The 26383-nt window shown below is 41.5% G+C and overlaps 1 protein-coding gene across 6 annotated transcripts in view; it reads right to left on the bottom strand.

Moving 5' to 3' along the window:
• CYFIP2 (cytoplasmic FMR1 interacting protein 2) overlaps window positions 1–26383 on the bottom strand; it is a 134282-nt gene that overhangs the window by 16615 nt on the left and 91284 nt on the right. For all 6 annotated transcript variants that reach the window (XM_053566072.1, XM_053566073.1, XM_053566074.1 and 3 more), the window contains 3 exons: window positions 25987–26117; window positions 7116–7188; window positions 6199–6293 (listed from right to left, as the gene is read on the bottom strand). In XM_053566072.1, coding sequence (XP_053422047.1) covers window positions 6199–6293; window positions 7116–7188; window positions 25987–26117 — 299 coding nt within the window. The remainder of the gene's footprint in view (window positions 1–6198; window positions 6294–7115; window positions 7189–25986; window positions 26118–26383) is intronic.

Genomic DNA, 26383 nt, shown 5'->3' with positions numbered 1-26383 from the left:
AACTTACTTACAAATTCAACTTAAGAACAAACCTACAGAACTGATCTTCTGTATAACCTGGGGACTGCTTATACAAGCCAAAAGTCTAGAAAAAGATGAGTTGGAGAAGAAGTTTGCCAATGTGTGTTTTAAATACAAAGAGGAGGGAACCCTGATTGATGGTGACTCATCCCACTTCCACAGGCAGAGCCAGCTCATGAGCAGAGGAAGGTTCACTCAAGCGGCTGCAGTTAGCTAGAGAGATCTCTTTAAAAATTCTCGAGCCCTGTGCCTGCTTCTATTCTTACTCTTTTTTTTATTTGTTCTTATTCTGTTGTATTTGGCGGCTGAAAGGGCTCAGAGTGTCTGGTACAGGGGAGATACTTTTAAATAAAGGATCCCAATTTGTTCTCCAGTCGTGACTATTCTCTCTTCTAAGTTGAAAACAAAGTTGTAGTTTACTAATAAATCTACTGTGCATTTAGTCTGAATCAATCCCTAGAGCCTGATAGTCCTGATTGGGCAACTAGAAAAATTGGCAACTCAGTTTATAAATCCTTTTTTTTTTTTTTATTGTTGGGGATTCGTTGAGGGTACAATAAGCCAGGTTACACTGATTGCATTGTTAGGTAAAGTCCCTCTCACAATCATGTCTTGCCCCCAGAAGGTGTGGCACACACCAAGGCCCCACCCCTCTCCCTCCTTCCCTCTCTCTGCTTTTCCTCCCCCACCATGACCATAAGTGTTATTAATTGTCCTCGTATCAAAATTGAGTACATAGGATTCATGCTTCTCCATTCTTGTGATGCTTTACTAAGAATAATGTCTTTCACTTCCATCCAGGTTAATACGAAGGATGTAAAGTCTCCATTTTTTTTAACAGCTGAATAATATTCCATGGTATACATATACCACAGCTTGTTAATCCATTCCTGGGTTGGTGGGTATTTAGGCTGTTTTAGACAGACTTTGAACTCTGGTGACCCCACCCACCATAGCCAGGCAAAAGGCCTTGACTGACAGTTTTAGTAGCATTATTCCTTTCCTTAGAAAAGCGTTTACCCTCATAGACCTTTCTGTGAACTACAGAAGTAATTAATGGTCACTGAGTAAAACTTAGAAAAAAATGTTTTCAAAGTTATAAGAAAATACAAATATCCCATAAACCCCATTATCCAGAGATAAACATTCTTAAAATATTGATGTATGTCTTGTGTTCATGTATGTGTGTATATTATCTACATTTAACAAAATTTGATGACACTATCTATATTGCTTTTTTCTCTTACTATATCAGTGATTTAAAAACTCACTTCTGTAAACATTTTTATGATTTTTTTAAATGACTACATGATTTCTTTCAATGGCTACATAAAATGGCCATTGGTGGTATACAATAATTTATATTTCACCCTATACTCTTATTGTAGATTGTTTACAAATTTTTACTTCTGTGAACAATTCTATGGCAATCATCCTTATACATAAAATTTTGTGAACTTATTTCTGATTTCATTAGCATAAATATTTTTTAAAAATATTGGCACATTGCTACATAATGGCAAACTTGTCTCAAGTAAAGCTGACCCACTTGTGTCCTCATCAGTACCTTTACTAAAAATGTTCTTTACCAACTTGAGATATGAAAAATTGTACCTCATTCTTTGAATTTGCATTTCATCGATTATTAGTAAGGCTGAATACTTTTTCTGTGTTTGTTGTATATTTTTTATGTTGTAGGTTTTCTTTCTCATTATCTTTTTGTTATATCCATCATTTTCTTTTTGCTTCAGAAAAAGCGCTTTCTAGATTGTTTACTATAAATACTTGCGGCTTGGTGTTATATATGGAGAGAGTGTGTGTGTGTGTGTAACATAGCTTTAGCTTTTATTCACTTTTCTGTTCCACTCAGTGGGGGAGTTTTCCTCTCCCTTGCCATCCTTTTCTAAGTTAACAAAGGAACAGAGAAAACAATGGGGAAGCCAGGTTGAAATCATGCCTGCACAGAGTACTTTGATTACTTTTAGTACCCTTTGGAGGAGAATGACGTCTTAATGTTACTTCTTTATATAATCCTTTGTTTTTCAGAATTCTTATGCTTATTAATATCTTATTTGTTCATCATGGCAGTCAAGAAAGAAGGCTCAGTTAGGGAGGTAAAATAGCTCTTATCTCATGTCAAACACAAGAAAATAAAGACTAAGAAATTACATGGCTTGCGCTAGATAATGTATATGTAGATCTGGGGACAAGGATCTTTTGACCCCCAGAATTTTTCATCTATGATAGTGTGGGGCGAAAAATCGGATTATCTCAATTTGTTTCAAAAACAAATTCCAACAATGCAATGCAGCTGAACTTCCTGGCTTTAAATATGTTGTAGAGTTCCTCTGTCACTGAGCTGGATACTACATGATTACCCCAAGTCCCAGTGAGCTTAGAAGTTAATATTTTGTTAGCTTTTCTTTGGTCTATGGAATGACTAAGTTTTGGACTATTTCTTGAGGGATGTGAGACTTATAAAACTGGAATTTCCTTTCACATGGAACATCTAGGCTTTTGTTTGTTAAATACTCAGCATTTGACAAATTGAGATTTCAGTCAGTCCCAAGGAAGTGGTGTTCACCAGAACAGGCATGGAATTCACAGTTCTCTAAGTGGAAACACATGCCAAACTTTGGGCACGAGAGGCTGGATTCTTGTAGGATGACACCAGTAGTGAAGCAGACACATTTACATGTCTCCGACTTGGGGATTTCTCCCTAAAAGGAAACATTTTAGAGCATCTCCTCTGTTCAGCCTTTGAAGGCCAAAAAAGAAATGTGTGTACTCTACACTATCTGAATTCTCTCTGTGGGTGAGTCAAAGTACCCAATGCCATTTAGCTTTTAGTGACCGTTTTCAGTAGGAGGTTGGTGGCATGCAATGGGCCTGGCAAAGGTGACCTCACCTGCATGACACCTGGGCAGAGGACCTCGGCCTAGTGCTCCAAATACCTGCCATGCTCTTCCAGAGGAGAGGCTGCCATCTGCCCTCTGTGGGGGCTGTGGGTCTTTCTTGATGATAGCACCAGAGAGGACAGTTAGAAGGTGAGCCAAGAGTGGATTTCAATCCCACATGTTTTCAACAGTCTCACTACAGCCTTGTCTTCCCGTCTCTCTCCTTCCTGAATTCTTCCCCTGCCCACCCCCAAAGTGTGAAGCTTGCTTAAATCAGCTGGAAAGGAGACAGCATATCCTTTTTGTTGCCCCTGTCTGCCCTCATTTCCTTTCCTTCCTGCTCCCTGCAGAGTCTGTGAATTCTCTGAAGGCAACCATCCTGTCTTTAGTGACTGGTATAGGTTTTAAAAATGAATTTTAATTACAGAATTAACATGTGAGCTCATTAACCTTTGAAAATATTAGAACATTATAGGCAAAGCTAAAGTTGGTTTTGATTCCTCCCCCTGTACCTCATCTCTATCTCCATCTCTCTTCAGAGGTCGCCAGCTTCATGTACTAGGTGTTTGTCATTCCACATATTTTTAGGACAAGTTTTACTTACATGGTTTTGTTCTGTGCATTTTGAAAAATGGCATCTTTCTGTGTGACTTTTAGCACAACTAGCTTTATCCACTCACTATATGTTTACAATCAATCCACACTGATGCACTGAGATCTAATTTTTCCTTGTCATTATTATGTATTAAGTAAATGCCAAATATTTACATATTCAGCATTTAGATGACAATGCTGCATTTTATTTAGTAAATGCTTTACTGATAAATGTTCAGGTTGTTTCCACTTTTTGCTTTAACAATGTTACAGTAAGCATCTTGTGTTCCTATGTTTCTTTAGCAAAAATATCCAGAATTGAACTGCTAGCTCACAAGGTGTGTGGAGAGATACCTGAGCAGAATTCTTTATACCGCGCAGGGGAATAGTAGATACTTACTCAAATGGGCTGACTTTATCTTTCTTGGCAGATTCGTGCCACAGATACAGAGTAAATACTTAGGCCTGAAAATCGGTAAATCTCATTCCAGACCTGCTCCTGCCACTAATCAGCTTTACAGTACTGGACACTCCCTTCCCCTGAGCCTCAGTTTCCCTACCTGTAAATCAGAGGGGTGCGTCAAATGCTCTAAAGTTCCTTTTGAGTAATGTCTTGGCTATTCGAGGTTTTTTTCTGGTTCCATATAAAACGAAGTAGTATTTTTTCCAGATCTTTAAAGTATAATGGTGGTGCTTTGATAGGGATTGCATTAAATATGTAAATTGCTTTAGGTAATATGGACATTTTAACAATGTTAATTCTTCCCAGCCATGAGCATGGTATGTTTTTCCATTTGTTAACATTTTCAGCTATTTCTTTTCTCACAGTTTCATAATTCTCTTTACAGAGCTCTTTCACCTCCTTTGTTAGGTAAATTCCCAAATATTTCATCTTCTTTGGCACAACTGTAAAGGGAATAGAGTCCTTGACTGCTTTTTCGGCTTGACTATCATTGTTATATATAAAAGCTACTGATTTGTGAGTATTGATTTTGTATCCTGAGATGCAACTATATTCCTTGATCACTTCTAAGAGTTTTGTAGTTGAGTCCCTGGGGTTTTCCAGGTATAAAATCGTATCATCTGCAAAGAGTGAAAGTTTGATCTCTTCTGACCCTTTTTGGATACCTTTGATCACCTTCTCTTGCCTGATTGCAATGGCTGAGACTTCCAGAGGTAGATGTATGGAACAGAATTGAGAACCAAGAGATGAACGTAGACACTTATTGTCATTTGATCTTTGATAAGCCCATCAAAAACATAAATTGGGAGAAAGATTCCCTATTTAACAAATGGTGCTGGGAGAATTGGCTGGCAACTTGTAGAAGACTGAAACTGGACCCACACCTTTCACCATTAACAAAAATTGACTCTTACTGGATAAAAGATTTAAACTTAAGACATGAAACTATAAAGATTCTTGAAGAGAGTGCAGGAGAAACACCCAAGGAAATTGGCCTTGCAGAATACTTTATGAGGAAGAACCCCGGGCAACTGAAGCAACACCAAAAGTACATTACTGGGATCTGATCAAACTAAAAAGCTTCTGCACAGGCAAGAATACAGTAAATAAAGCAAGCAGACAGCCCTCAGAATGAGAGAGGATATTTGCAGGTTATGCTTCTGACAAAGGATTGATAACCAAAATCCACAGAGAACTCAAACTTATTAGTAAGGAAAGAACAAGTAATCCCATTTCGTTGTGGGCAAGGGACTTGAACAGAAGCTTCTCTGAAGAAGACAAGCGTGTGACCTATGGACACATGAAAAAATGCTCATCATCTTTAATCATCAGAGAAATGCAAATCAAAACCATTTTGAGATATTATCTAACTCCAGTAAGAGTTAGATGATAACTCTTTGTTATGGCTCACATAACAAAATCCCAAAACTACAGATGTTGGCATGGATGTGGAGAAAAGGGAACACTTCTGCACTGCTGGTGGGAGTGCAAGCTAATATGTACCTTTTGGAAACAAGTATGGAGAATACTCAGGGATCTAAAAGTATACCTGCCATTTGATTCTGCAATTCCTCTACTAGGTGTATATCCAAAAGACCAAAAATCACTTTATAACAAAGATACTTGCACCAGATTGTTCATTGCTGCTCAATTCATAATAGCCAAGACACGGAAGAAGCCTAAGTGCCCATCAATTGATGAATGGATTAATAAATTGTGGTGTATGTATACCATGGAATATTATGCAGTTTTAAAAAAAGATGGAGACTTCATCTCTTTTACATTTACATGGATGGAGCTGGAACATATCCTACTTAGTAAAGTATCTCAAAAATAGAAGAAAAATATCCAATGTACTCAGTACTATTATGAAATCGATTTACAATCACTCTCATATGAAGAATAGATTACAACTATAGCCCAGGATGAAAGAGGGAGGGGGTATGGGAAGGGAGAGGTCAGATAAAGGGAGGGTGAGTGGTGGGATCACACCTATGGTGCATAATGCAAAGGTACATGTCGGATCTATTAAGTATATAGTATAAATGTCTTAACACAATAATTAAGTAAACGAGATGAGGTATATATCAACCAGTGTGATATAAGCGTTCCTAATTCTATATGAAATCAGCACATTGTGTCCCATTAATGCATTAATGTATACATGAAAAAAGATAAATAAAGTTCCTTTTGGTCCTCAAAGCCCATGACACAGGTTCATACCTGGGGGGTCCCCAGTCGCTCTATCAGAGGGACCAGGTGCAACGGGGCATACTTGGCTTCCAGGCGCTTCATCCGGACCTCCAAGCGCTCTCCCTCTGCAAAGGAGCAACAGAGCAGAAAGTGAGAGTCAGGGCACACTGGGTGACCAGGGAAGGATTAGCAATCAGAGGCCCTGATGAGGGAAATGTATTCCCAAATGTGGATGGAGCATGTAGAGCTGTTCTCCTTGAGTGTAGAAAGTGTGAGGAGGATTCCCCATAAGGAAACATTTTCTATGATCTCTATCCAACAATGGAATTATCTATTAATATTTTGGGAAGTGGTGAGTTCTCTATCACTCAAGGAATCCTTATTTTCTTTTTTAAGATTTGTATAGGGTGGCGCCTGTGGCTCAGTGAGTAGGGCGCCAGCCCCATATGCCGAGGGTGGCGGGTTCAAACCCAGCCCCGGCCAAACTGCAACCAAAAAATAGCCGGGCGTTGTGGCGGGCGCCTGTAGTCCCAGCTGCTCGGGAGGCTGAGGCAAGAGAATCGCGTAAGCCCAAGAGTTAAGAGGTTGCTGTGAGCCGTGTGACGCCACGGCACTCTACCCGAGGGCGGTACATTGAGATTCTGTCTCTACAAAAAAAAAAAAAAAAAGATTTGTATATAGAGCAAGGGGGTACAAATGCAGTTTTGTTACACGGATACAGTGTGAAGTGGTTCACTCAGGAAATTAAACCAATGTCAGATAGCAACATATTATGGATACTCGAGAAGGAGCCTGTTTTGGAGTGTCACAATTCTGTGACTACTGAATAGGTGTCCAAAGCTCTAACTTCTTCCTCGCTGACTGCAAATCTGAGTTGACTGGGATGAGGAAGTGAGTATAAGGCTAAAACGCACACTGGCTTTCAGCTGCTGTCAGGGGTTTCTTACCTTTGATGTAGACTCTAGGCAGGATGTTCTGGAATGGTGCAGCATGGAGCAAATCACAGACTTCCTCTTGAGACTGCAGAGGTGGAGGGAAAGGAAGAGAAAGCAATTTTCATTTTAAACCAGGAGAGATTTCCATTCCTAAAAACTTGAGCACTGGGGTTAGTTAGACCTGGATTCAAATCCTGGCTCCTCTACTTTCTAGCTGCTTGACCTTGGGTGAGTTAGCCTTTTTGACTCGTTATCTGCAAAATGAAGATGAGAACGATACCTATTTTAATGGGTTGTTGTGAGGATTATAGGACATATAGCCTCATAGCACAGTTCCAGACACACAATGAAAGCTCAATACTTTTTTTTTTTTTAAGAGACAGAATCTCACTTTGTCACCCTTGTTATACCAGAGTGCCGTGGCGTCACAGCTCACAGCAACCGCCAGCTCTTGGGTTTAGGCAATTCTCTTGCTTCAGCCTCCTGAGTAGCTGGGACTACTTTTTTTTTTTTTTTTTAAATAAGGAATTTGTTGAAGAATTAGAATGAATGACAGGAATCACACAGAGATGATGGGCCTCACAATCTGTGTTTGTCTGGTTGGCTGTAGGGTCTGTAGGCTTGAAGCAGACAGCTGGGCCCATCTTCTAATCCATTAATCCAGGATGACTCTGTACAGGTCCCACATCAGACATGGACTAAAGAGAGAGACCAGAACCCAAGCCAGATTAGTTTTGATAGTTGACTTGTTATGCACAACACAGTGATTGGAAGGAACAATTTGGTTAGGGCCAGGTAGAAAATGTGGTCTTTTGGGCTTACTGTCACGGGACCAGCTTGTGATCTCTGGATTCAAAAACAAAGGGGAAGAAAGGGGCCTGGAGAAGCCACTGAGGCTTGCTTTTTCTTCTTTAAATTGTGAGCATCTGGATTAGGTAAGATCCAGGCACTGGGATTCAAAGCATCTGAGAAAATCAGGATTCTGAGTGTCCCTGGTTTCCTCCACCCAAGGCACAGATGGAACACTGCCACCTGGAGAACCTGAGGGGCTGGATGCTCAACAGGGGAACCCCTAAATTCCTGGGATCCCCAAAAGGATCCCCAAGATCCTTTTTTCAAGATCCTTTCCTTTCTAGTCTGCATCCTGTTGACCCCACAGCCAACAGACTGAGACCCTGAAGCCCATCATCTCTGAGTAATTCCTCTGTTGTTCATTCTAATTCTTCAACTATGGGGAAGGAAGGAAGGAAGGAAGGAAGGAAGGAAGGGAGGGAGGGAGGGAGGAAGGGAGGGAGGGAGGGAGGGAGGGGAAGAAAAGGGACGGAGGGGAAGAAAAGGAAGGAAAGGAAGGAAAAGGAAAGGAAAGAAAGGAAAAAGAAAAAAAGGATTGAGCTTTCATTGTGTGTCTGGGACTGTGCTATGAGGTTATATGTCCTTTCCTTCCTTTTTAACTGCATATCAGTTTGAAATGAGGATACTAGAGGGAAACATGTTGGTCTGCCCCCTTCAAGAGGATCCTACCAGACCTAACTATAATTCTTAGTTTCTTAACCAGAAGCGGAAACTTCCCCCTTTATTAATTGACCTGTTTTACTCCCTACCAGTAAATCACACAATCTGATCTTTATTGCTATGTCTAAGCTTAAATCCTTTCATTCATCACATAACCCAAAATCCTGGCTTACTAATCCTTGAGGCTAATCTTTCACATTCACCTTGTGAACTAGATAGATGGATTTTTTAAAGATGAACCACCCTTGCATTCCTGAAATAAACCCCAGTTTATTATGTATTATCTTATTAATGTATTGCTCAGCTTTATTTGCTAATATTTTGTTGAGGATTTTTACTCTATACTCATGAAAGATATTGATTTATGTTTTCCTTTTGAATTTCTTTGTTTTGGTATTAGGATAATATTGGCTTCATAAGTTGAAATGAACCATATTCTTTTCTGTTTCTTTGGTGGGGGGGGGAATTGTATAGAATTGGTACTATTTCTTCCTTAAATGTGTGATAAAATTCACAAGTAAAACCATTTGCATCTGAATTTTTTTTAATTGGAAGTTCTGTAATAAAGAAGAATGCTATTTCTTTAAGATATGTGGGCTATTCAGCTAATTTTTTTTTTCTTGAGTAAGTTTTGAGGGTTTATGTCTTATAAGGTCCTAGCTCCTTTCATCTAAGTTTAATTTATGGACACAGAGTCATCTGTAGAACATATTTTTTGTTCTTTCTATGTTTGTGGGGGTCTATCGTGATATCCTTTTTGCATTCCTGGTCATTTGTACCTTCTTCTTCTTTTTTTTTTTTTTTAAGTCAATCTGGCTACAAGTTTATCCATTCTATTAACTTGTCTGCCTCCACACACACAAGAACCAGCTTTTAGTTTTCTTTATATTTCTCTATTGTTTTCCTGTTTTCAGTGTTACCGATTTCTACCAATTGTTATTTCTTTTCTTTTGCTTGCTTTGGGTTTAGTTTACTCTTCTTTTTCTAGTTTCTGAAGGTGGTAACCTAGAATACCGATTTGACATCCTCATTCCTTTCTAACAGACATTCAGGCATCCTCCTATAATTCCAGCAATCAAGAGCTCAGTTCTTTTAAAGGCAGCCCAATCCATTTTTTAACAATGCTAATGGTTAGAAAGTTTGGTTCTTAGGAATATCACTGAATGTATTTTTCTAGTCTACATCTTCTACCACCCTTCTCTCTTCTCTCCTTTTCTTCAGGAAATAGAGATGTCTATTCTTTCTGTTTCCTTCAGGAAATAGACATCTCTATTTCCTAGTCTTCACTTCTCTCCTCAGCAAACAGGAACACGTCCAGCCACACCATGCCATGGCAATGGTTCTGGCAACAATGTCCAGGGACTATTCCATCAACTGAGGTCAATGGATTCCTTTCAGCCCTCATCTTAAATGGTGTCTCCAAAGCAGTGATTTTCAACTAGTATGCTATGAGAGGATCTTAAGTATACTGTGAACATTTTTAAAGATCATTAATTTTCTTCAAAAGACGTTGAAAGCACAGTAAGTATATTCTTTTTTCACTCTTTTTTTTTTTTACATCAACATTATGTTAAGTGTGCCATGGAAGTTTAACTCTAAGTTCAAGTGTGCTGTGAGATAAAAAAAGTTGAAAAACATTGCTTTAAAATATTATGCACTGTCCTCAGCTGCTATAACAACGTGTCCTTTTGTTTCCACCATTTTGGTTTCTTTTCAGGTCTTTGCAGGTTTTCCTTCTGACCATTCCATAATGTGGGTTTTCTTCTTACTCTTGGTTTGTATCTCCTGCTCCCATGGCTAGAGATACCACTCATTACCTATGATTTATTAAATCTGTATTTCCATCTAGATTTTTCTCCAAAGCTGCAGAATGGGATGCCCAACTCCTTGCTGCATGTCCCCTCTTGGACAGTGCACAGCTCAGTATTTCTAAAGATGACCTTCTCCCCTTATCACCTGGGGTTTTTGGTCACAGAATGGCACAGTCACCTCCTTATCTGTCCACTAGAACTGGGGGTGCATCTTCTCTCTTCTTCACCTTCTAAGACCAATTAGTCTTTTGTCAGTTGATTCCCTTTGCCTCTTGATTCTTTGGACATTTTTCCATATTGACCGCCATGACGCTATGAGATCCTAGGGGCAGGGACAGTGTCTCTATTTTGCCACTTATCCCCAGTGCCTCACCTATAATAGTTTCTCAACAATTATTTATAAAATGAATATTTGTTACCCCATAAATGTTTCTCAGATGAGTAAATAAATGTATTTGTCCATGTGACTATCCTCCAAGTATAAGAATGCTGCTGTTACACCTACCTATCCATTCACCCAATGAGTATTTATTGAGACCAGGCACTGTTCTAGGCTTTACAGATATGATGTTGAACAAGTTAGATTAGCTCTTTGCTCTCCCAGAATTTACATTTTAGTTGATAGAGACAGATAAAAAGAAGTAAACAAGGTAGTGATAAAACATAATAGGTAATAAGGTAAAGAGTGAGTAGGAGTGGGGAAGGGGCTATTTCAGGTGGTTAGAAAAAAGTCTTTTTGAGGGGGTGACATTTGAAGAGAGAATGGAATGAAGTGAGGGAGCTAGATATGTAGATATGAGGTAAGGGAATTTCAGTGCAAAGGCCCTGGGGTAGGGAATAAACTGGAGTCTTATGATAACAAAAATTACAGTACACAGAGCAGGAGGCCCTAAAGGTCTGGGGCGACTAGATCTTGCTGGTCCCCATCATGGACGTGGTGCTATGTTTGGATTTGAAGTATAAGGAAGACCTATTGAAGTCGCTCTGAGGACAGAACTGGTTCAAACAGCCCCACTGTCAACTTTTCTTGTCTTCCTCTCTTCCAAGTATTTCAGCTACTTCTCAAAATGTTTTATTACTAGAAGGTTGCCCATTGTATGAACTATCAACTTTCTATTTTGTTGATATGGGTAAACTTGATCTTGGAAGCCACCTTATAAGATAAAGGGAGGGGAAGAAAGCTCCAGGTGGTCTACAACAAGAGCAATCCTGCTGCTTTATTCATTTTACATGGCTAGCTTCTATTTCAGCTTTCTTTTGAAGAGGCAGAAGTCCTTTGGGGGTACTTTCTACTGGCATGCTTCCTGGGTATTCTCGACTGTGAAATGTCATATATCAATGAAGGTTCAGAAGGGGAGAAAGATGTGATTTCCTAACAAAGGTGGGAGAACATTTGCCTGGAAGATACCAAGAGAATGAGCTACACAACCATTTGCATAATGAGGTGGCAACACACGGTACAACATCCCTTCTGGAAGGTATTTGTTTGGCATTCATTAGCTGAGATCATTGTGACTGATAAAAACATCCATTTTTGAGCATACTACAGCCTGTGTAAGGGATCCAAACAAGCTTCTACTGTGGGAGCCTCAACTAGCTACCAGGGACTCCCTCTTACCTAATCATTACCTTAAAGGATACACACACTAGGTCATCCACTCTGCCTAAGAACCCATCAAACCATGTCCTTCTGGAAAAGCTCTTTGGTCTGTGAAGTCACCAGCCTGCAGTGTTCCTCCCCACTCGCATGTGGCTGTCTGCTCTTTCCACAGCAGCTGTTGTACTTTCTCTGGGTTGTTCTATAATCCCTGTCTTTCCCCTCGCCTACCCCTTTTGCTTAGTAAATTCCCACTCTTCTTCCAGCATCGTACTTTCAAGAAACCCTTCCCTGACTCTCTCAATATCTCTCTGTCCATGTAAGGCCTGTTGTTAAATGTCCTTAAAAGTTAGCAGCTCTTTTCCTCTTCAGCATTTGCTCTTAATCTATACACGTGACTATCTGATTAATACCTACCTCCTCCCACTGCAGTTTAATCTCCATTAAGGTAGGAACAATGTCTATTTTTGAACATACTTATTCCCAATAGTAAGCACAGTGCCTGGTATACATTAAAATGCCCAATAACCACAAAGAATAAAAGTTGAAAATCTTGGCACATAAAGGAATTGAGACTTAGAAATTCTCCTATTTGGGGCCTAGACTCTTCTTATTAATAAGGGAGGCATTTTCTCTTCAATTGTACTGATTACTCTGTATGAATGATGTGAAGTATTTTTAAGAAATGCTGTATGTAGTAGAATTTCAGGTATTTTAAATTTCTAATCTGTTCTCCCTTCCATCCTGTTTTTTTTTTTACTTACGTATGTATACTAAGTTTTCTATGTTAAACATCATTACTTCAAACGATTAATTTGAAAGAAGAAAAATAGAAAGGAACTACCTTTTAGCTTTATAATAAAGAGCATTTGCGAATCTTGCTGCTGGAATCAGAGGGAGGGAGATGAAATCCTGGTGTGCCACTCGGTCCAGCAAGAAAAAGTGTTTGTGTACACTTCATGCCAATAGTAGATGTTTTTGTTTGTTTTGATTTAGGCTACACTTAAGGACAAATCACAGATGCAGAACATCATGAAAATACAAAAAACATGATTGTGATGACACAAAAGTAAAGTATAGCTTTAGGAGGTGGAAGTGCCATGAGTGGTAGTTTCTTTGGTCTTTTGGTATTTATTTCACGGAAAGAAGTTAAGCTACTAAATCACATTAGCAAAAGAAGCAGTGGAGGTGTAAGATTATTAACTATGAAGGAAAACAACAGAAGCAATAAGGAATATAATCAAACATTGAGAGGAAGAGGGGGAGGGATATAAATGAACTAAAATTTCATTTTTCCAACCAGGGTGTCAATAAGCATTGTGTAGGGTTTCTAATTAAAAAACAGAGGTTATATTCATGTTATTAGGTACTATGGAGAGAGCAACCAGAAGAAGCAGAACAGAAATGATTGAGCTCAGCTGCCCTGGGGACTGGGATGCAGGTGGGGAGAAGAGCAGCAGTGTCATGCTAAGAATGATGCTTTTCATCATCAACTCGTCTGTTTGATTTATTCTCCTGTGCAGTTAAGAACGATATAAATGGAACAATAGGAAGAAGCTGAATTGAGGTTTCTAAGGGTCCTTCCCTAGAACAAAGAGTCTGTATTTACTTTGCTCTTTTGGGAAGGAGAGGCAATGGGCATTACTGAGTACTAGCTACTTGCCAGGAGTTTCATACCTGTTTTCTACTTTATGCTTCAGAATGTCCCTGTGAGGTAAGTCTTACTGTCCCCCCATCCTGGGGATGGGGAATATCGAGCTTCTCATGAGATGCAGCTTCCTAACCAGTCCACATCATACTAAGTAAGCAGTGAGGCTGAGAGTTAGGCCCAGGTCCATCTCACTTCGACACCCATTGTTTTTCCATGGCAGTCCCTGTAGCCAAAGCCTTGGGAAGCTTGAAAAAAATTCCCCTCGTTATATATACATATTAAGAAAAAATGCAAAATTATCAAGACTAGAAACAGGAGAAAATCACTTAAAATCTTACCACTTGAGAAACTTTTTAACCTCACTCATATCTGATAGGATCATATACATCATTTGTTGATTTCCTGGGTTTTCATCATAGCAACTAATGTTCTTTAAGAAAACTGACAAGTATATGTAGTTTGAAGAAGAAAAGGAGTCATGAACCAACCTCCAACCAAAGAAATAGAAAATTACTGATACTTCTATCCCAAACTTCCAGCAGTAGCCTCTATCCTGAATTTCTGTGAACTATTTCTTTGCTGGTAACTAATTTTTATAGATCTGCTGGTGTGATTCAAAAGTATATAACTGAACTACTGATCATATGGTCAGTTTATACCCACAAAGTCCTTCTTCCCTTAACCCTCCCCCCAAACAAAGTTCTCCACTCAATCTTATCCATCCCATAAATTCAATTTTTACCTTCTAGGAGTCTTCCAACCCCTTCTAGTACCAGTGCTTTTTCTTTTCCAGAACTGATCAGAGTCCTTATTTATTCAAGGCCCCCACTAAACTGACTGCAGGCGGAGCAGTCTAGCCCCAGGCTAGGGTCCTGAAGTCTGAGCATCTAAGGGAGAACCAGGGCAGCTGGATAGTGGGGTACATCTCATGCAAGGACAAAGAAAGTCTTTGTGGAGGAAACACCACGATGAGGACCTGCACTTTATCTGATATGAGAGGGCCATTGAGAAGAACAGAGAATATGAGTATAATAGGATCTAGAGATCAGACAAGGAGGTACCAAATTCTAAACACATTCACTCTGACTAGGATAGAGTTGAGCGGAGATTAAGTCATGTATCCATTCATATAACAAATAGCAGGCACCTATTATATACAAGACTATCCACAAGGTGCTGGAGATACAACACGGCAGACTTAGTGCATGGTCTTTACCAAGACAAGGAGAAAAACAGGTAAATGGGCAATTCTTTCCATAAAAAGGTTTTTTTAGTTCATCATTGAATCCTAAAAGGTCAGTTCTAATGAGTTTACTCCATTTGAGGTGTGTTTGGGGTCTGTGGGGATACAAAAATGGGCAACCAATCCAGACGTTTGGGGAGGATGACAGGAAGAGCTGAACTGGGGTACCTGTTGAACAGGTGAGGAGGAATAGCACCTGCAAAGGCCTCGGATCAGCAGAGACCATGGAGGGGCAAGTCTGAGAGCTGAGACCGACTGAAGCTTTCAGAGGTAGGAAGAAGTGATATGGCGTGGGGAAAAAGGGATAAGCAGGGGTAGATGGCTTAGAGCAGTGGTTCTCAATCTGTGGGTCATGACCCACAGGAACTGTATTAAAGGGCCGCGGCATTAGGAAGGTTGAGAACCACTGGCTTAGAGTCTTGTAAGCCTCATAGGTGTATGGGCACTATACTGATTGTTTTAGTCAGGGAAACAGCATGATCAGATCTCTAGTTTCACTTTCTGGCTGCAAGGGAAAGAGAGGGTTAGGGCGAAGGTGAAAAGGGTGATGGAATAGTCCAGGTATGAGAGAGCAGGGCCTGAAGTAGTGGAGAGGATTCTGACACCATACTTAGGCACAGTGGGATCAATCACTAATGTTCACCTGGGACTAGATGGGGGATGGTGGAACTCAAGCTGCAAATTTGCTGTCCTTGATTTCCAAGAACCATCATCAACAAGAATAATAATATTCTAGTTACATCACTTGTGTTATTTGATTTGCCATTTGTCATCATCCTCTGGGAATATACCAAATACTTAATTCAGCCTCCAGGTAAAGACTGTGGAAAATGACTAACTTAACAGATATGTTTTTATTTTAAAATTATTTATTTTTTGAGACAGGGTCTCACTCTGTTCCCCAAGCTACAGTGTAGTAGCACCAATAACAGCTCAGTGTAACCTCAAACTCCTGAGCTCAAGAGATCCTCCCATCTCAGCTTCCCAACTAGCTAGAATTATAGGTATGCACCACCATGCCCAGCTAATTTTTAATTTTTTGTAGAGATAGGGTCTCACTATGTTGCCCAGGCTGGTGTCAAACTCTTGGCCTCAAGCAATCTTCCCACGTTGGCCTACCAAAGGGCTGGGATTATAGGCATGAGCCACTGCACCTAGTACAAATATATTTTTTAAAGTGCTACTCTAGCCCCTTTTCTTTTTGTTAGCTAAATCTGTATGTACATTCTTGAAAAAAATTTGAAAATGCAGATATACTTTCTTTTGTAGACAGAGCCTTACTTTGTCACCCTGATAGAGTGCTATAGTGTCGTAGCTGACAGCAACCTCAGTCTTTTGGGCTCAAGCAATCCTCTTGCCTCGGCCTCCTGAGTAGCTGGGGCTACAGGCACCTGCCACAACACCCCGTTAGTTTTTTCTATTTTTAGTAGAGACAGGGTCTCGCTCTTGCTCAGGCTGGTCTCAAACTCCTAAGCTCAAGCAATTCACCCACCTCAGCTACCCAGAGTGCTAGGATCACAGATGTGAACCACTGTGCTCAGCCAGATACACTTTTTAAAAAGAAGAAAAAATGTATAATTCTACCACCCAGGTGTCATCACTGATACAGCCTTTCAGGGTTTATTCTGCCAGACTGTTCTATGCAACATTTAAGTATAATTTTTTTTAAAGAATGGGATATAACATACGGACCATTCTATAATGTATTTTTATCACTTAGCACATACTATCAACATCTTATCATGTACAGAGTAGAGCTTCTATTTTCATGTTTTCTCTTTGACTTTTTGCCTGATTTTAGTTTCCCTACACTCTTCCTAAATGACCATCCCACTCACTCCTTAAAATTACAATAGAACCTCTATAGTTAACCACTTCCCTACACTGATCACCTTTTTAGTTGACCTGATTTTCATAGACCAGACACAGACCATATGCAGGTATCAGTACAGTAGACAGTAGGCCTAGTTCCTTATGTTGACCACCTCTGTATGTTGACCAGTTTGTCATAGTTCCTTGGGTGGTCAACTTACAAATGTTCCACTGTATTTGATAAATGAATACCTGCTAAAGTACTGGCTCTCACAGCATTCCCTTCCTCCCCACCTGTCTCAGCAGCCTTTGCATTTTCGTGGGGCCTTTTAAAGATCAGATAATGCTTCAAACCAACGGAGTGAGTCTCTGGCGAGAGGGGAAGGAGGAATTCAGTGTTCTAAACATTCCCTTATATGGATGCACATGTTGTGTGTTTCCTGCATACTGATGTTAAGCTCCAAAGATACAGGGCCTGTGGAGCAGGCAAGAAATTGGTCTTCTCACACCCACTGCAGCCCTCGTTGGCAAAGAAAGTATAAGCTGCAGCTTCCAGCATCTGTGTAGGACTCCAGATGCATCTGGAGATAGACCGCATCTGTCCCTGCTGCAATGGGCCGCACTTCCAGCAGCTCCCTTGTAGCCCTGGCTGAATAAATCAGTAACTTAATCTTACCTGATTGTGTGTGTGTGATTTCCCCACCAATCTATGCAAGGGGATAGTAGAATTATTATCCTGGATCAGAATCATATCTGGTCAACTGGGAAACATCTATCATCAAGAAACGGCAGCCTAGAAAGTGACTTCCTATTCCCCCCAGTGTGTGCCAATGTCTTCCAAGGTTACCATTTCTCAGAGCAGGAACTGGGGGTACAAGCACAGGGTATTCAGTAATGGTGAGCCACATGGTGAGAAAGTTCTTTCCTTTTCAGTTTCCTCATCCATCTTTCTGACAGCCTTAAAAAGAAAGTCTCCATTTGGAACCGGCACATGGTAACACCTCTCTAAAGTTGTTAGTCTTGTTTGTATCAGAGAGAGGGAGCAGTAGGCCTCAGGTTCAGAGGTCTGGGCAGGCAGCAACTGGAATTGTATTACTTTGCTTTATTCTCATTGAATTTATTATTCTAGTTGCATCCTAATGACGCCAACAGTGATTTTTTTAATGAAAGTGATAGTTTCCTCTTAAAATAAGTTTCAGTTGAAAGTTGATTTACATTAAAAGATTATGTAAACAATAGAACCAGTGCTCTGTAGTTACAGCACAAATTGTGACAACAAAGCACCAAAGCCAAGGCTTTTGCAACTCTAGTCTGAGAAGTTTGCTTCTAGATCAAGGACTCTCTGCTCTTGCTGCACATAGAATTAAGTGCAGAGCTTTTAAAACACCTGTGCCCATTCCCAAAGCTTCTGTTTTCCCTGGAGTGGGATGGGGCTCAGAAATCAAGATTTGGGGGTGGGAGGAGCTTTCCAAATGACTTTCGTGAGAAGCCACAGTTGAGACCCCTGCACTACCCTGAGTGGCCTCCCTGGTGTTTGGAGAAGTTCACTGTATACTACTACTCAGGAGAGCAAACTGCATCCTGACCTCCAAGGCCTCGGCTCCCAGGCACTCTGTCCATTAGGGTCTCCTCATAGCAAGGTCATCAAAACAGAATTGCACAACCAAGGCTCTGGTTTTTGGCAGTTACTGGCAAGACTAATACAATAAGTAAGGGCTGGGCTGGCTTTGATGAAGGTGCCAGATTGCCTGTCTCAGATGGAGTTGGTGGTATCTCGAGGATTTTCTGGGATAAGCAGCTACAGCTCTGTTGATCAACTAGGACTGAGCTGAAGTGTGCTGTCCCTTATTCATAGTTGCTGAGCCCCGTGTCAGGTGCTGATGACAAAATAACGATCCTCACCTGGGAAACATTTCCTATTACCCTCCTGTTTCTATAGATCCATTCTCCTGTTTTGCACTCCATTGTTGTATACAGAGGCTGCTGTTCTCCTAACTCCTTTGACAACAAACTTTCTCACTGTGTGGCTATTATTGAATACCCTGTCCTTGTACTCCCAGTTCCTGCTCTGAGAAATGCTAAGCTTGAAAGACATTGTCATACACTTGGGAGGAAACAGAAAGTCACTTTCTAGGCCAGTTTCTTGGTGACAGAACTTTCCCTGTTGACCAGACATGATTCTGATCCAGGATAATACTTTTATAATCCCCTTGATAGTCAGAGGAGGAAGCACAGACTGGTGGGAAAGCCGACCCCCCACACACACAGACAGGTAAAATTCTAAGCCAACACCTCAACTGACATATATTTTATCAACTCTTTAGGCTGTCATTGTCAAATGGTGTGTACATAAACAATAAAGTTTAATTTCTTTCTTTTTGTAGTAAATAAAGAGTTAAAAGCTCTGCTATCACTTTGCCTAGCTCCAGAGGGCAAGCCCCCCATGCTGACTTGAGCAATGATCTCAGGGGTGGGGTGCATGGCCAGACCTCAGAGCCCAGCTTTCATGTCTCCAGAATCAGTGACTCCTCTCCAACCATTTTTGCCGGGTCCTGACGCGATGACTCTAGCATGTTTAGTTTTTAAGATTAGGCTACGTCTTAAACTAGTAATTATAATTACAATCTGTAAAGTCATGCGAAGAATGGATGTTATTCAGAGTCAAGATGCCTCCATTCCACAGATTGTGGCTCATTTGCAATCAAGAACACAATCTGTCTCTGGGTCTGAGATGGAAGAGACACTTGCACAGAAAGGCTGAGGGGTACTGCTTGTGGATGCTCGCTTCATGGGCAGCTGGAGGAGTCTCTCCTCAGAGCGATGGCAAAATAATCCCAGACCAAGGATAGGTGGGAATGTGGAGTGAGGGTCTGAGAAGGGTGATGGAGAGTCGGCTTTGGCTTTTTACTTTCTGTGCATCTGGACTGTGTTCATTTAAGATTGCAAGTATTTCCTTTTATGGAAAAAAGGAATAAAAATGTTTATTGCAATAAATTCAAGCAGTAATTTACAGTGTAAAGTAAAAAGTGAAAGGCTCCTCTCCCCTGCCCCTACCTCCCTCTCACCCTGCAGAGGCAACCACTCTTCTCAGCTTGATATTACCTTTATAAAACTAATAGATGAGGAAAATTAATATTAACATGCTGAGACCAAACATCTGGAAGAATATCCTCTGGAATGTGAACTGTCGTTATCTCAGTATGACAATGTAGTTTTTGTTCTCTTCTTTTTGCTTCTCTGGGTTTTCTATCAATGAATTCATTTCAATTGTGGAATAAGAAAAACAGAATTAGATGGGGGCTATAAAGAGGAAGTGGGAACAGAGGGTCAGTTGAGGGGCTAGAACTATTAAAAGGCAACAAATAAAAACAGTCTGTGGAGCTCAGCTGAGCATCTCTGTGCACCTTAGTATGCTAACTTAAGACTCTCTGGACTTGAATCACATCTGGTTCTCGTCCCAACTCCTGCACTAGCAGTAACCCTGGGAAAAATCTGCTCTCCTGAGGCCTCAGCCTTTCCATTTACAAAATGTGGGGTTGTATCAGATCAGTGGTTCTCAACAGAGGGAGGGTTTTGTCCTCCAAAGGCAAAGCACACACCATCGGGAGACATTTTCGGTTGTTACACTAGAGACACTAGGTGTTACACTAGATAGTCCAGAAACGCTGTTCAACATCCCACAAGGCACAGGACAACTCCCCACAAGAGTTTTATCTGGCCCCAAATGTCAGTGGTGCCGAGGTTGGCAAACTGGCCCTAGATGATCTCGGAGGGCTTTCCCAATCTGACTAGCATTTTACTCTAGGGGTCCTCAAACTACGGTTCAAGGGCCACATGAGGCGGTGTGATTTTATTTGTTCCTGTTTTTTTTTTACTTCAAAATAAGATATGTGCAGTGTGCATAGGAATTTGTTCATAGTTTTTTTTTTTTTTAAACTATAATCCAGCCCTCCAATGGTCTGAGGGACAGTGAACTGGCCCCCTGTTTAAAAAGTTTGAGGACCCCTAGTTACAGACTCTCCTCACCTCCTGTGGGGCAGTAATGCTCTCAAATGATGGGATTGTTGCTGTGGCCCACTCCACTATAAGGAGGGAAGAAGAAAAGAAAAAATAAACAACAGGGACAAAGAGAGGCAGAGAACACTCTGCAGTCTGGCAGGGAGGCCCTGCGGTTAAAAGGCAGACAGAGCAGCCGTCTCCTTGGCAGGATTCAGGGCCTCCCTTGCTCACACGTACCACTAGGGTCCTCTCCTGGTGTGTGCTGGCATAACAAATAATGGCCTGATGTCGAGAAAACCATACAAAATTTGTACATTAACTTGGTGGTTCCTATTTTCCTAATGACCATCTTATGATTTCTCAGGGTAGCAGACATTAGAGGAAACACTAGATATTAATAAAAGACTCTCCTTCCAAAACAAGAGACACACACTTACATAGATATTTAACAAATGCCGATTCACTTCAGATTAGATGCAACAAATATTTATTAAAAGCCTGCTCTAACCAGACCATTTACAGACACTTGATCAATAACAGACATAGTGCTACTAGATCAGGGGAAGGAGGTCTTTTCAGTAAGAAGCGCTGGGATAATTTGGGGAAAAAAATGAGTTTGGACTTCTACTCCCCATTAAATAAACACAAACTTCATTTCCAAGGGAGTAATAGACTTACAGGTCTGTTTAGCCTCGAAAGCCTAAACTCTACTACAACTTTCATAACATATCTTATGACTACAAAGTAGAATTTCTAAATAAGTCCAAGAACACCAATCATAATAGAAAAAATGATAACTACATTAAATCTTAAGAACTACTGCTCACCAAAAGATAAGCTACAGTAACACATTTATAATATATGTATCCATGATATGTAAAGCCTAAAATCATCAAGAAAAATATAATTTTAAAAAGAGGCAAAAATGTTAACCATACTTCACAAAAGAGGTTGTTCAAATGACCAATAACATATGGAAAGGGGCTCAGCATCGTTAATCATTAGGGAAATCAAAACCATAATCCACCAGAATTGCTGTTGATCATAAGATGGAGAAATTCAACTGTTATGAGGATGTGAAAAACTTAAAACTCTCACGCATTGCTGAATAAGAGTATACGTTGGTACAAATAATTTGTGAAAAATGTTCACAAAACTATTGAAGCTAAACTACTAGGTTTAGCTTTCTAAGTAAACTATTTTTACCTCATAAAATTGAGAGATGTACACCACAAGACATGGACAAGAGTACTCATGGCATTTTTATTCGTAATGGTATAAAACTAAGAACCACCCAAATGTCCACTCACAGTAAGATGGATGATTCAATTAATCTATTCATGCAATGAGAATACTATGAAATAGCAAAGAATGCATCATCCAAAACACAGATGAATCTCATAGACACAATATTGGATGACAGAGTTCAGATGGGAAAGGGAAAACCTACTGGATAAATCTATTTATATGAAGTTCAAGGGCAAGCAAAACTAATCCCTGGGAATAGAAGTCAGGGCCATGGTTCCATTTGGAGGACTGATGGGAAGAGGCAGGAAAGACCCACCTATGATACTGCGCATGTTCTATACCTAGACCTAGGTGGGAGTTACCTGGGCATGTACTTTCATCAGGCCATACACTTGGGATTTATGCATTTGACTACCAGTATATTTTAACTAAAACCACCATTCTAAAAAAAACAAAAACAAAAACCAGAAAAATGACCACACAAGCACATGGGTTTCTGTACTAATTTGGATCCCTGAATTTTGAGAAACATTCAGAAGCAGTCAACTTAGTGAAGTATACTTTTGTCTTCTACTTATACATTAATGATATATTAACAATACCTCTGTTAAAAGAAAAGGACAAGCCACAGAATGAGAGAAGGGATTTACAGCACATGTACCAATATGGAATCTACAACCAAAGAGAATTCTGCACATCTATCAGAAAAAGAGACAAAAAATGAAAAAGAGAGAAATAGGCAAAAAAGACTTCTCCTTTGTGCTTTTCAATATCCTGCTGGTTTTTCTAAAACTAGCATATACTACTTCTATTTTTAATTTATAGATCGATAACAATATTTTCCTTGTAAAAAAATGAAGACATTCCAGATAAGGCCAAATCCCCTGTTGACCTCTCACCCTAGTTTCCTGTCTAATACCTAGAGAAAATGACTGTTTATTACTTGGTATACTTTTTTTCTAGATTTTTTTCCAATGCAGTGTTATTTTGTGGGTTTTATTTTTTATTTGTTTACATGCATGGCATCATGATGTATGTCTTGTCCTAGAAGTTGCTTTTTTATTGCTCAATTATTATGTCTTTCACCACTTTTTATGTTCATGTGTGTGAAGCTACTTTATCACTGTATTCTTTTTAACTGCTTCAGAGACTTCCGTAAGAATGAATGTTCCATGGTTTATATAGCCCTTTCTCTACTGGATAGCCATTAGGCATCTTTCTTTCCTTTATTTTTTTGCCATTAGTTTTCCTCTTTCAGTAAGAACAATTGGTATGTCACACTTAAATACTAATTATTTAATTTCAGCTTCTTCAACAAAAAGTCTCCAGAAAGTTTATGACTCATTTTAATCTCAGAAAGCAGGGCCTAATCCCGGAGAACTCCCTGGTTGTCTGAGTAGACAGCCAAGTGCACCCTTTGTCCAGCCCGGATCCCTGCTCTGTTCCCTCCTCCCCCACCCACCCTGCAAAGACTGGGGTCAGTCTTGGCAGCCTACGCCTCAGTTCTTCCACCTCTGCAGCCACGCTGTGCTATGCTGCTGACCTCAGGAGAGCTGCTCTCCTCTCTAGTTCTCCATCTCCTCATGTATGAACAGAGGGGACTGGAGCATATGTGCTCTAGGGCTGTGGTCCCCCACCTCCGGGCTGTGGACCAGTACTGTTCATTAGGAGGTGAGTGGCAGGCAGGTGGGTGAAGCTTATCTGTATCTACAGCCGCCCCTCACTGCTGGCATCACCGCGTGAGCCCCTGCCTCCTGTTAGATAAGTGGCATTAAATTCTCATAGGAGCACTAACCCTACTATAAATGGCACATGTGAGGGATCTAGGTTGTGTGCTCCTATGAGAATCTAATCCCCGATGATCTGAGGCGGAGATGTGATGCACTTGAATCATCTCTAAACGATCCCCCCAACTCTCCATCCTACCCTGTGCAAAAACTATCTTCCATGAAACAAGTCCCTGGTGCCAAAAAGGTTGGGGACCGCTGTTCAAGGGGATCTCTCTCAGCTCTGAGGGGCTTTGATCCTGAGTGACGTGTAGTTTGTAATTTTCAGTGGTAAATGTAAGTGGCCAATCATACTGGGTGCCTGAGAAAAGTTTTTCCCTTCCATGCAGCCCTCACCAACAGCCTGCCTCCTGGAGTCTGCACAGCAGGTGCAGAACTGATGCTCTGAGTCCCAGCTCCTCATGAAAGATACTCAGGAGCTGACGCTTCAGGGACCTGCCCCCACACCTCCACTGTCTCCGGGGCCATGAGCAGTTGTTCCCACTTATCCCTGTGACTTCTGAAGCCTAAGTTGCTATAGCAACCCAGGCCAATTGAACCATGTTAAAAACCTGCTATCATAAAAGGGAACAATTAGCTGTCTTGAGAGTCCATTTAAAGGGGTAACAGAGACACAATTATTCTTTACAGAGGAAGAGCTAACAGTCCCCATTTCAGAGCCCCTCGGGCAGCTGGTCCAAGTTCCTCGTTTGAGAGATGAGGACACTGAGGGATGGAATGAAGTGGCTCACCCCAGGTCGCAGAGACAATCAGACGGCTGTGATGCTCCTTCGCTTATTGCTGCCTTCTCATCCCTCCACCGTCATTCCATCTCCTGACTTTCTCTTCCCCTATGTTCTGCGCATACCTGATGCCTCCAAAGATCGTCCCTTGACTGCACAGAGCCTCATCCTCCACTCACTGACCTGTGGGTTCTTCTCTCCACAGCCCATAGTCACAGACCCCTGGCCCTCCCGTACCCTGCTGCCCGGCCACCTCCCACCACACCTCCAGCCTGTCCTCCCCTTCCCTTCACACCAGCTCACTCTGGGGTCCCTTCTGTTCCTTAAAGACCTCAAGTGCTGTCCTTTCCTGAAATAGCACATCCCTCCCTGACGTTTCACGCTCCCTCCATCCCATTACCCCGTTTCTTCCTTCACGGCTCATATACCAATCAGAGTTGGTTGTGTGAAATGTCACTGGCCTCCCTCGCCAGAACAAAAAGGTGACACTTTGTCTCTTTTGTTTGCAGCCATTTATGGACAGCCTAGAACTGCACCTGGTGACAAGCAGGCTGTCCGTACCTGCCATGGAGCGAGCGTAGGGATGAGTGAACAGGTGCTAAGAGGGACTCCTACTGCGTCCCAAGTCAGGCATCCCAAGAGGGACACCCTCTCTGCTCCAGGTGGGACCAGGCCCGCTGGGGCACCACATGTGGCGAACAGAGACACACAGAGTGTGTCGGGGAAGAAGCCGGCAGGGCTGGCAAAGGCAGGCAAACGCTCACACAGTACAGTGGCTGGCTCTGTGAGGACCTGAGGTGTGGAAACACGAGGGTGGGGGGTGTGCTCTGGTTCCCCGTAACGATGACAGATTGCTTAGTTCTCAGCGTGTGCTCCACATGCACTCTCGCTCTTCAAACTACCCTGTGAGAAAAATTATCGTCTCCCATCATAAAAAATGTGAAGATAACACAGATTGCTATTCCCTTGGCCTGGAACAGCTTCACCAGGAAAATCCCTGCTCATTCCCCATGCTGCCTCCTCAGGGAAATCCTTCCTCAGCCCCACGGCCATGTCAGGTTCTCTGTCTTACGTTCTCGGGACCCTGCACTCATCTGTCATGGCTCCAGCTGTAATGGTAACATGTCATTTCTGCGTAAACATGGACAGGACAGGAGGCAGGGTCTGGCTATTGCCATGCACTCCAGCACACAGCCTGGCCCATGGTAGCAAAAGAGTAGCTATTTGTTTAATAAGTGTGTGGAGAGTTTAGACCGAGATGGCTATGCCAAGGTCTAAGTGCAGCTGGTGATGGGGGAGCCAGGACTCGAATCCAGGTCTGACTGGGCCAGTGCCCCTTCCAGGGTTCTCACAGATGGGAGAAGCAGCATGTGAGCCACACTGGGAGGGCCCAGATCACTGCTGCAGGGCCTCCTGGGCAGGGGCCTCTGCAGCTGGTTGAGTGAGAGGTTCCCTTCCAATCTGGAGACAACCTGACTCCTCTGGGCTCCAGAGGACTTACCAGAGCTTGTTCTATTAGGAGGCAAAACAGGATGGCATTGCCCACTTCCCTCAGGCTCTGGAACACGTCTGTTTTGAGCTCTGCATACTCAATGATGTCCTTCAGCTGGTGGTGGAAGAACTCCAGGATCCCTGAGAGATAAAGGGGGCCACTCAGCAAGGAGTCAACGCTGTTCAGCTTTGTTTATGGGAAATGCTAAAGGCACAGCTCTGGGGCCTCTAAGAGCCAAGCCATGCGTCCCTCTATATGCTGGCCCAGCGGAGAGATTTCTTTCAGGGCTCAGTACTGGAAAAAAGCATAGGAAGCCGACTGAAATCTTTAAAAAAAAAAAAAAAAACACAAATGGACCAGCCCTGGGCCTGTCTTCTGTGTTCTAAAAAATTGCCTAAATTTCTAA

The sequence above is a fragment of the Nycticebus coucang genome, chromosome 17, assembly GCF_027406575.1.
Source record: "Nycticebus coucang isolate mNycCou1 chromosome 17, mNycCou1.pri, whole genome shotgun sequence".
Lineage (NCBI taxonomy): Eukaryota > Metazoa > Chordata > Mammalia > Primates > Lorisidae > Nycticebus > Nycticebus coucang.
The sequence above is the reverse complement of the archived record's forward strand: the minus strand, read 5'-3'. Positions and strand labels throughout refer to the sequence as shown.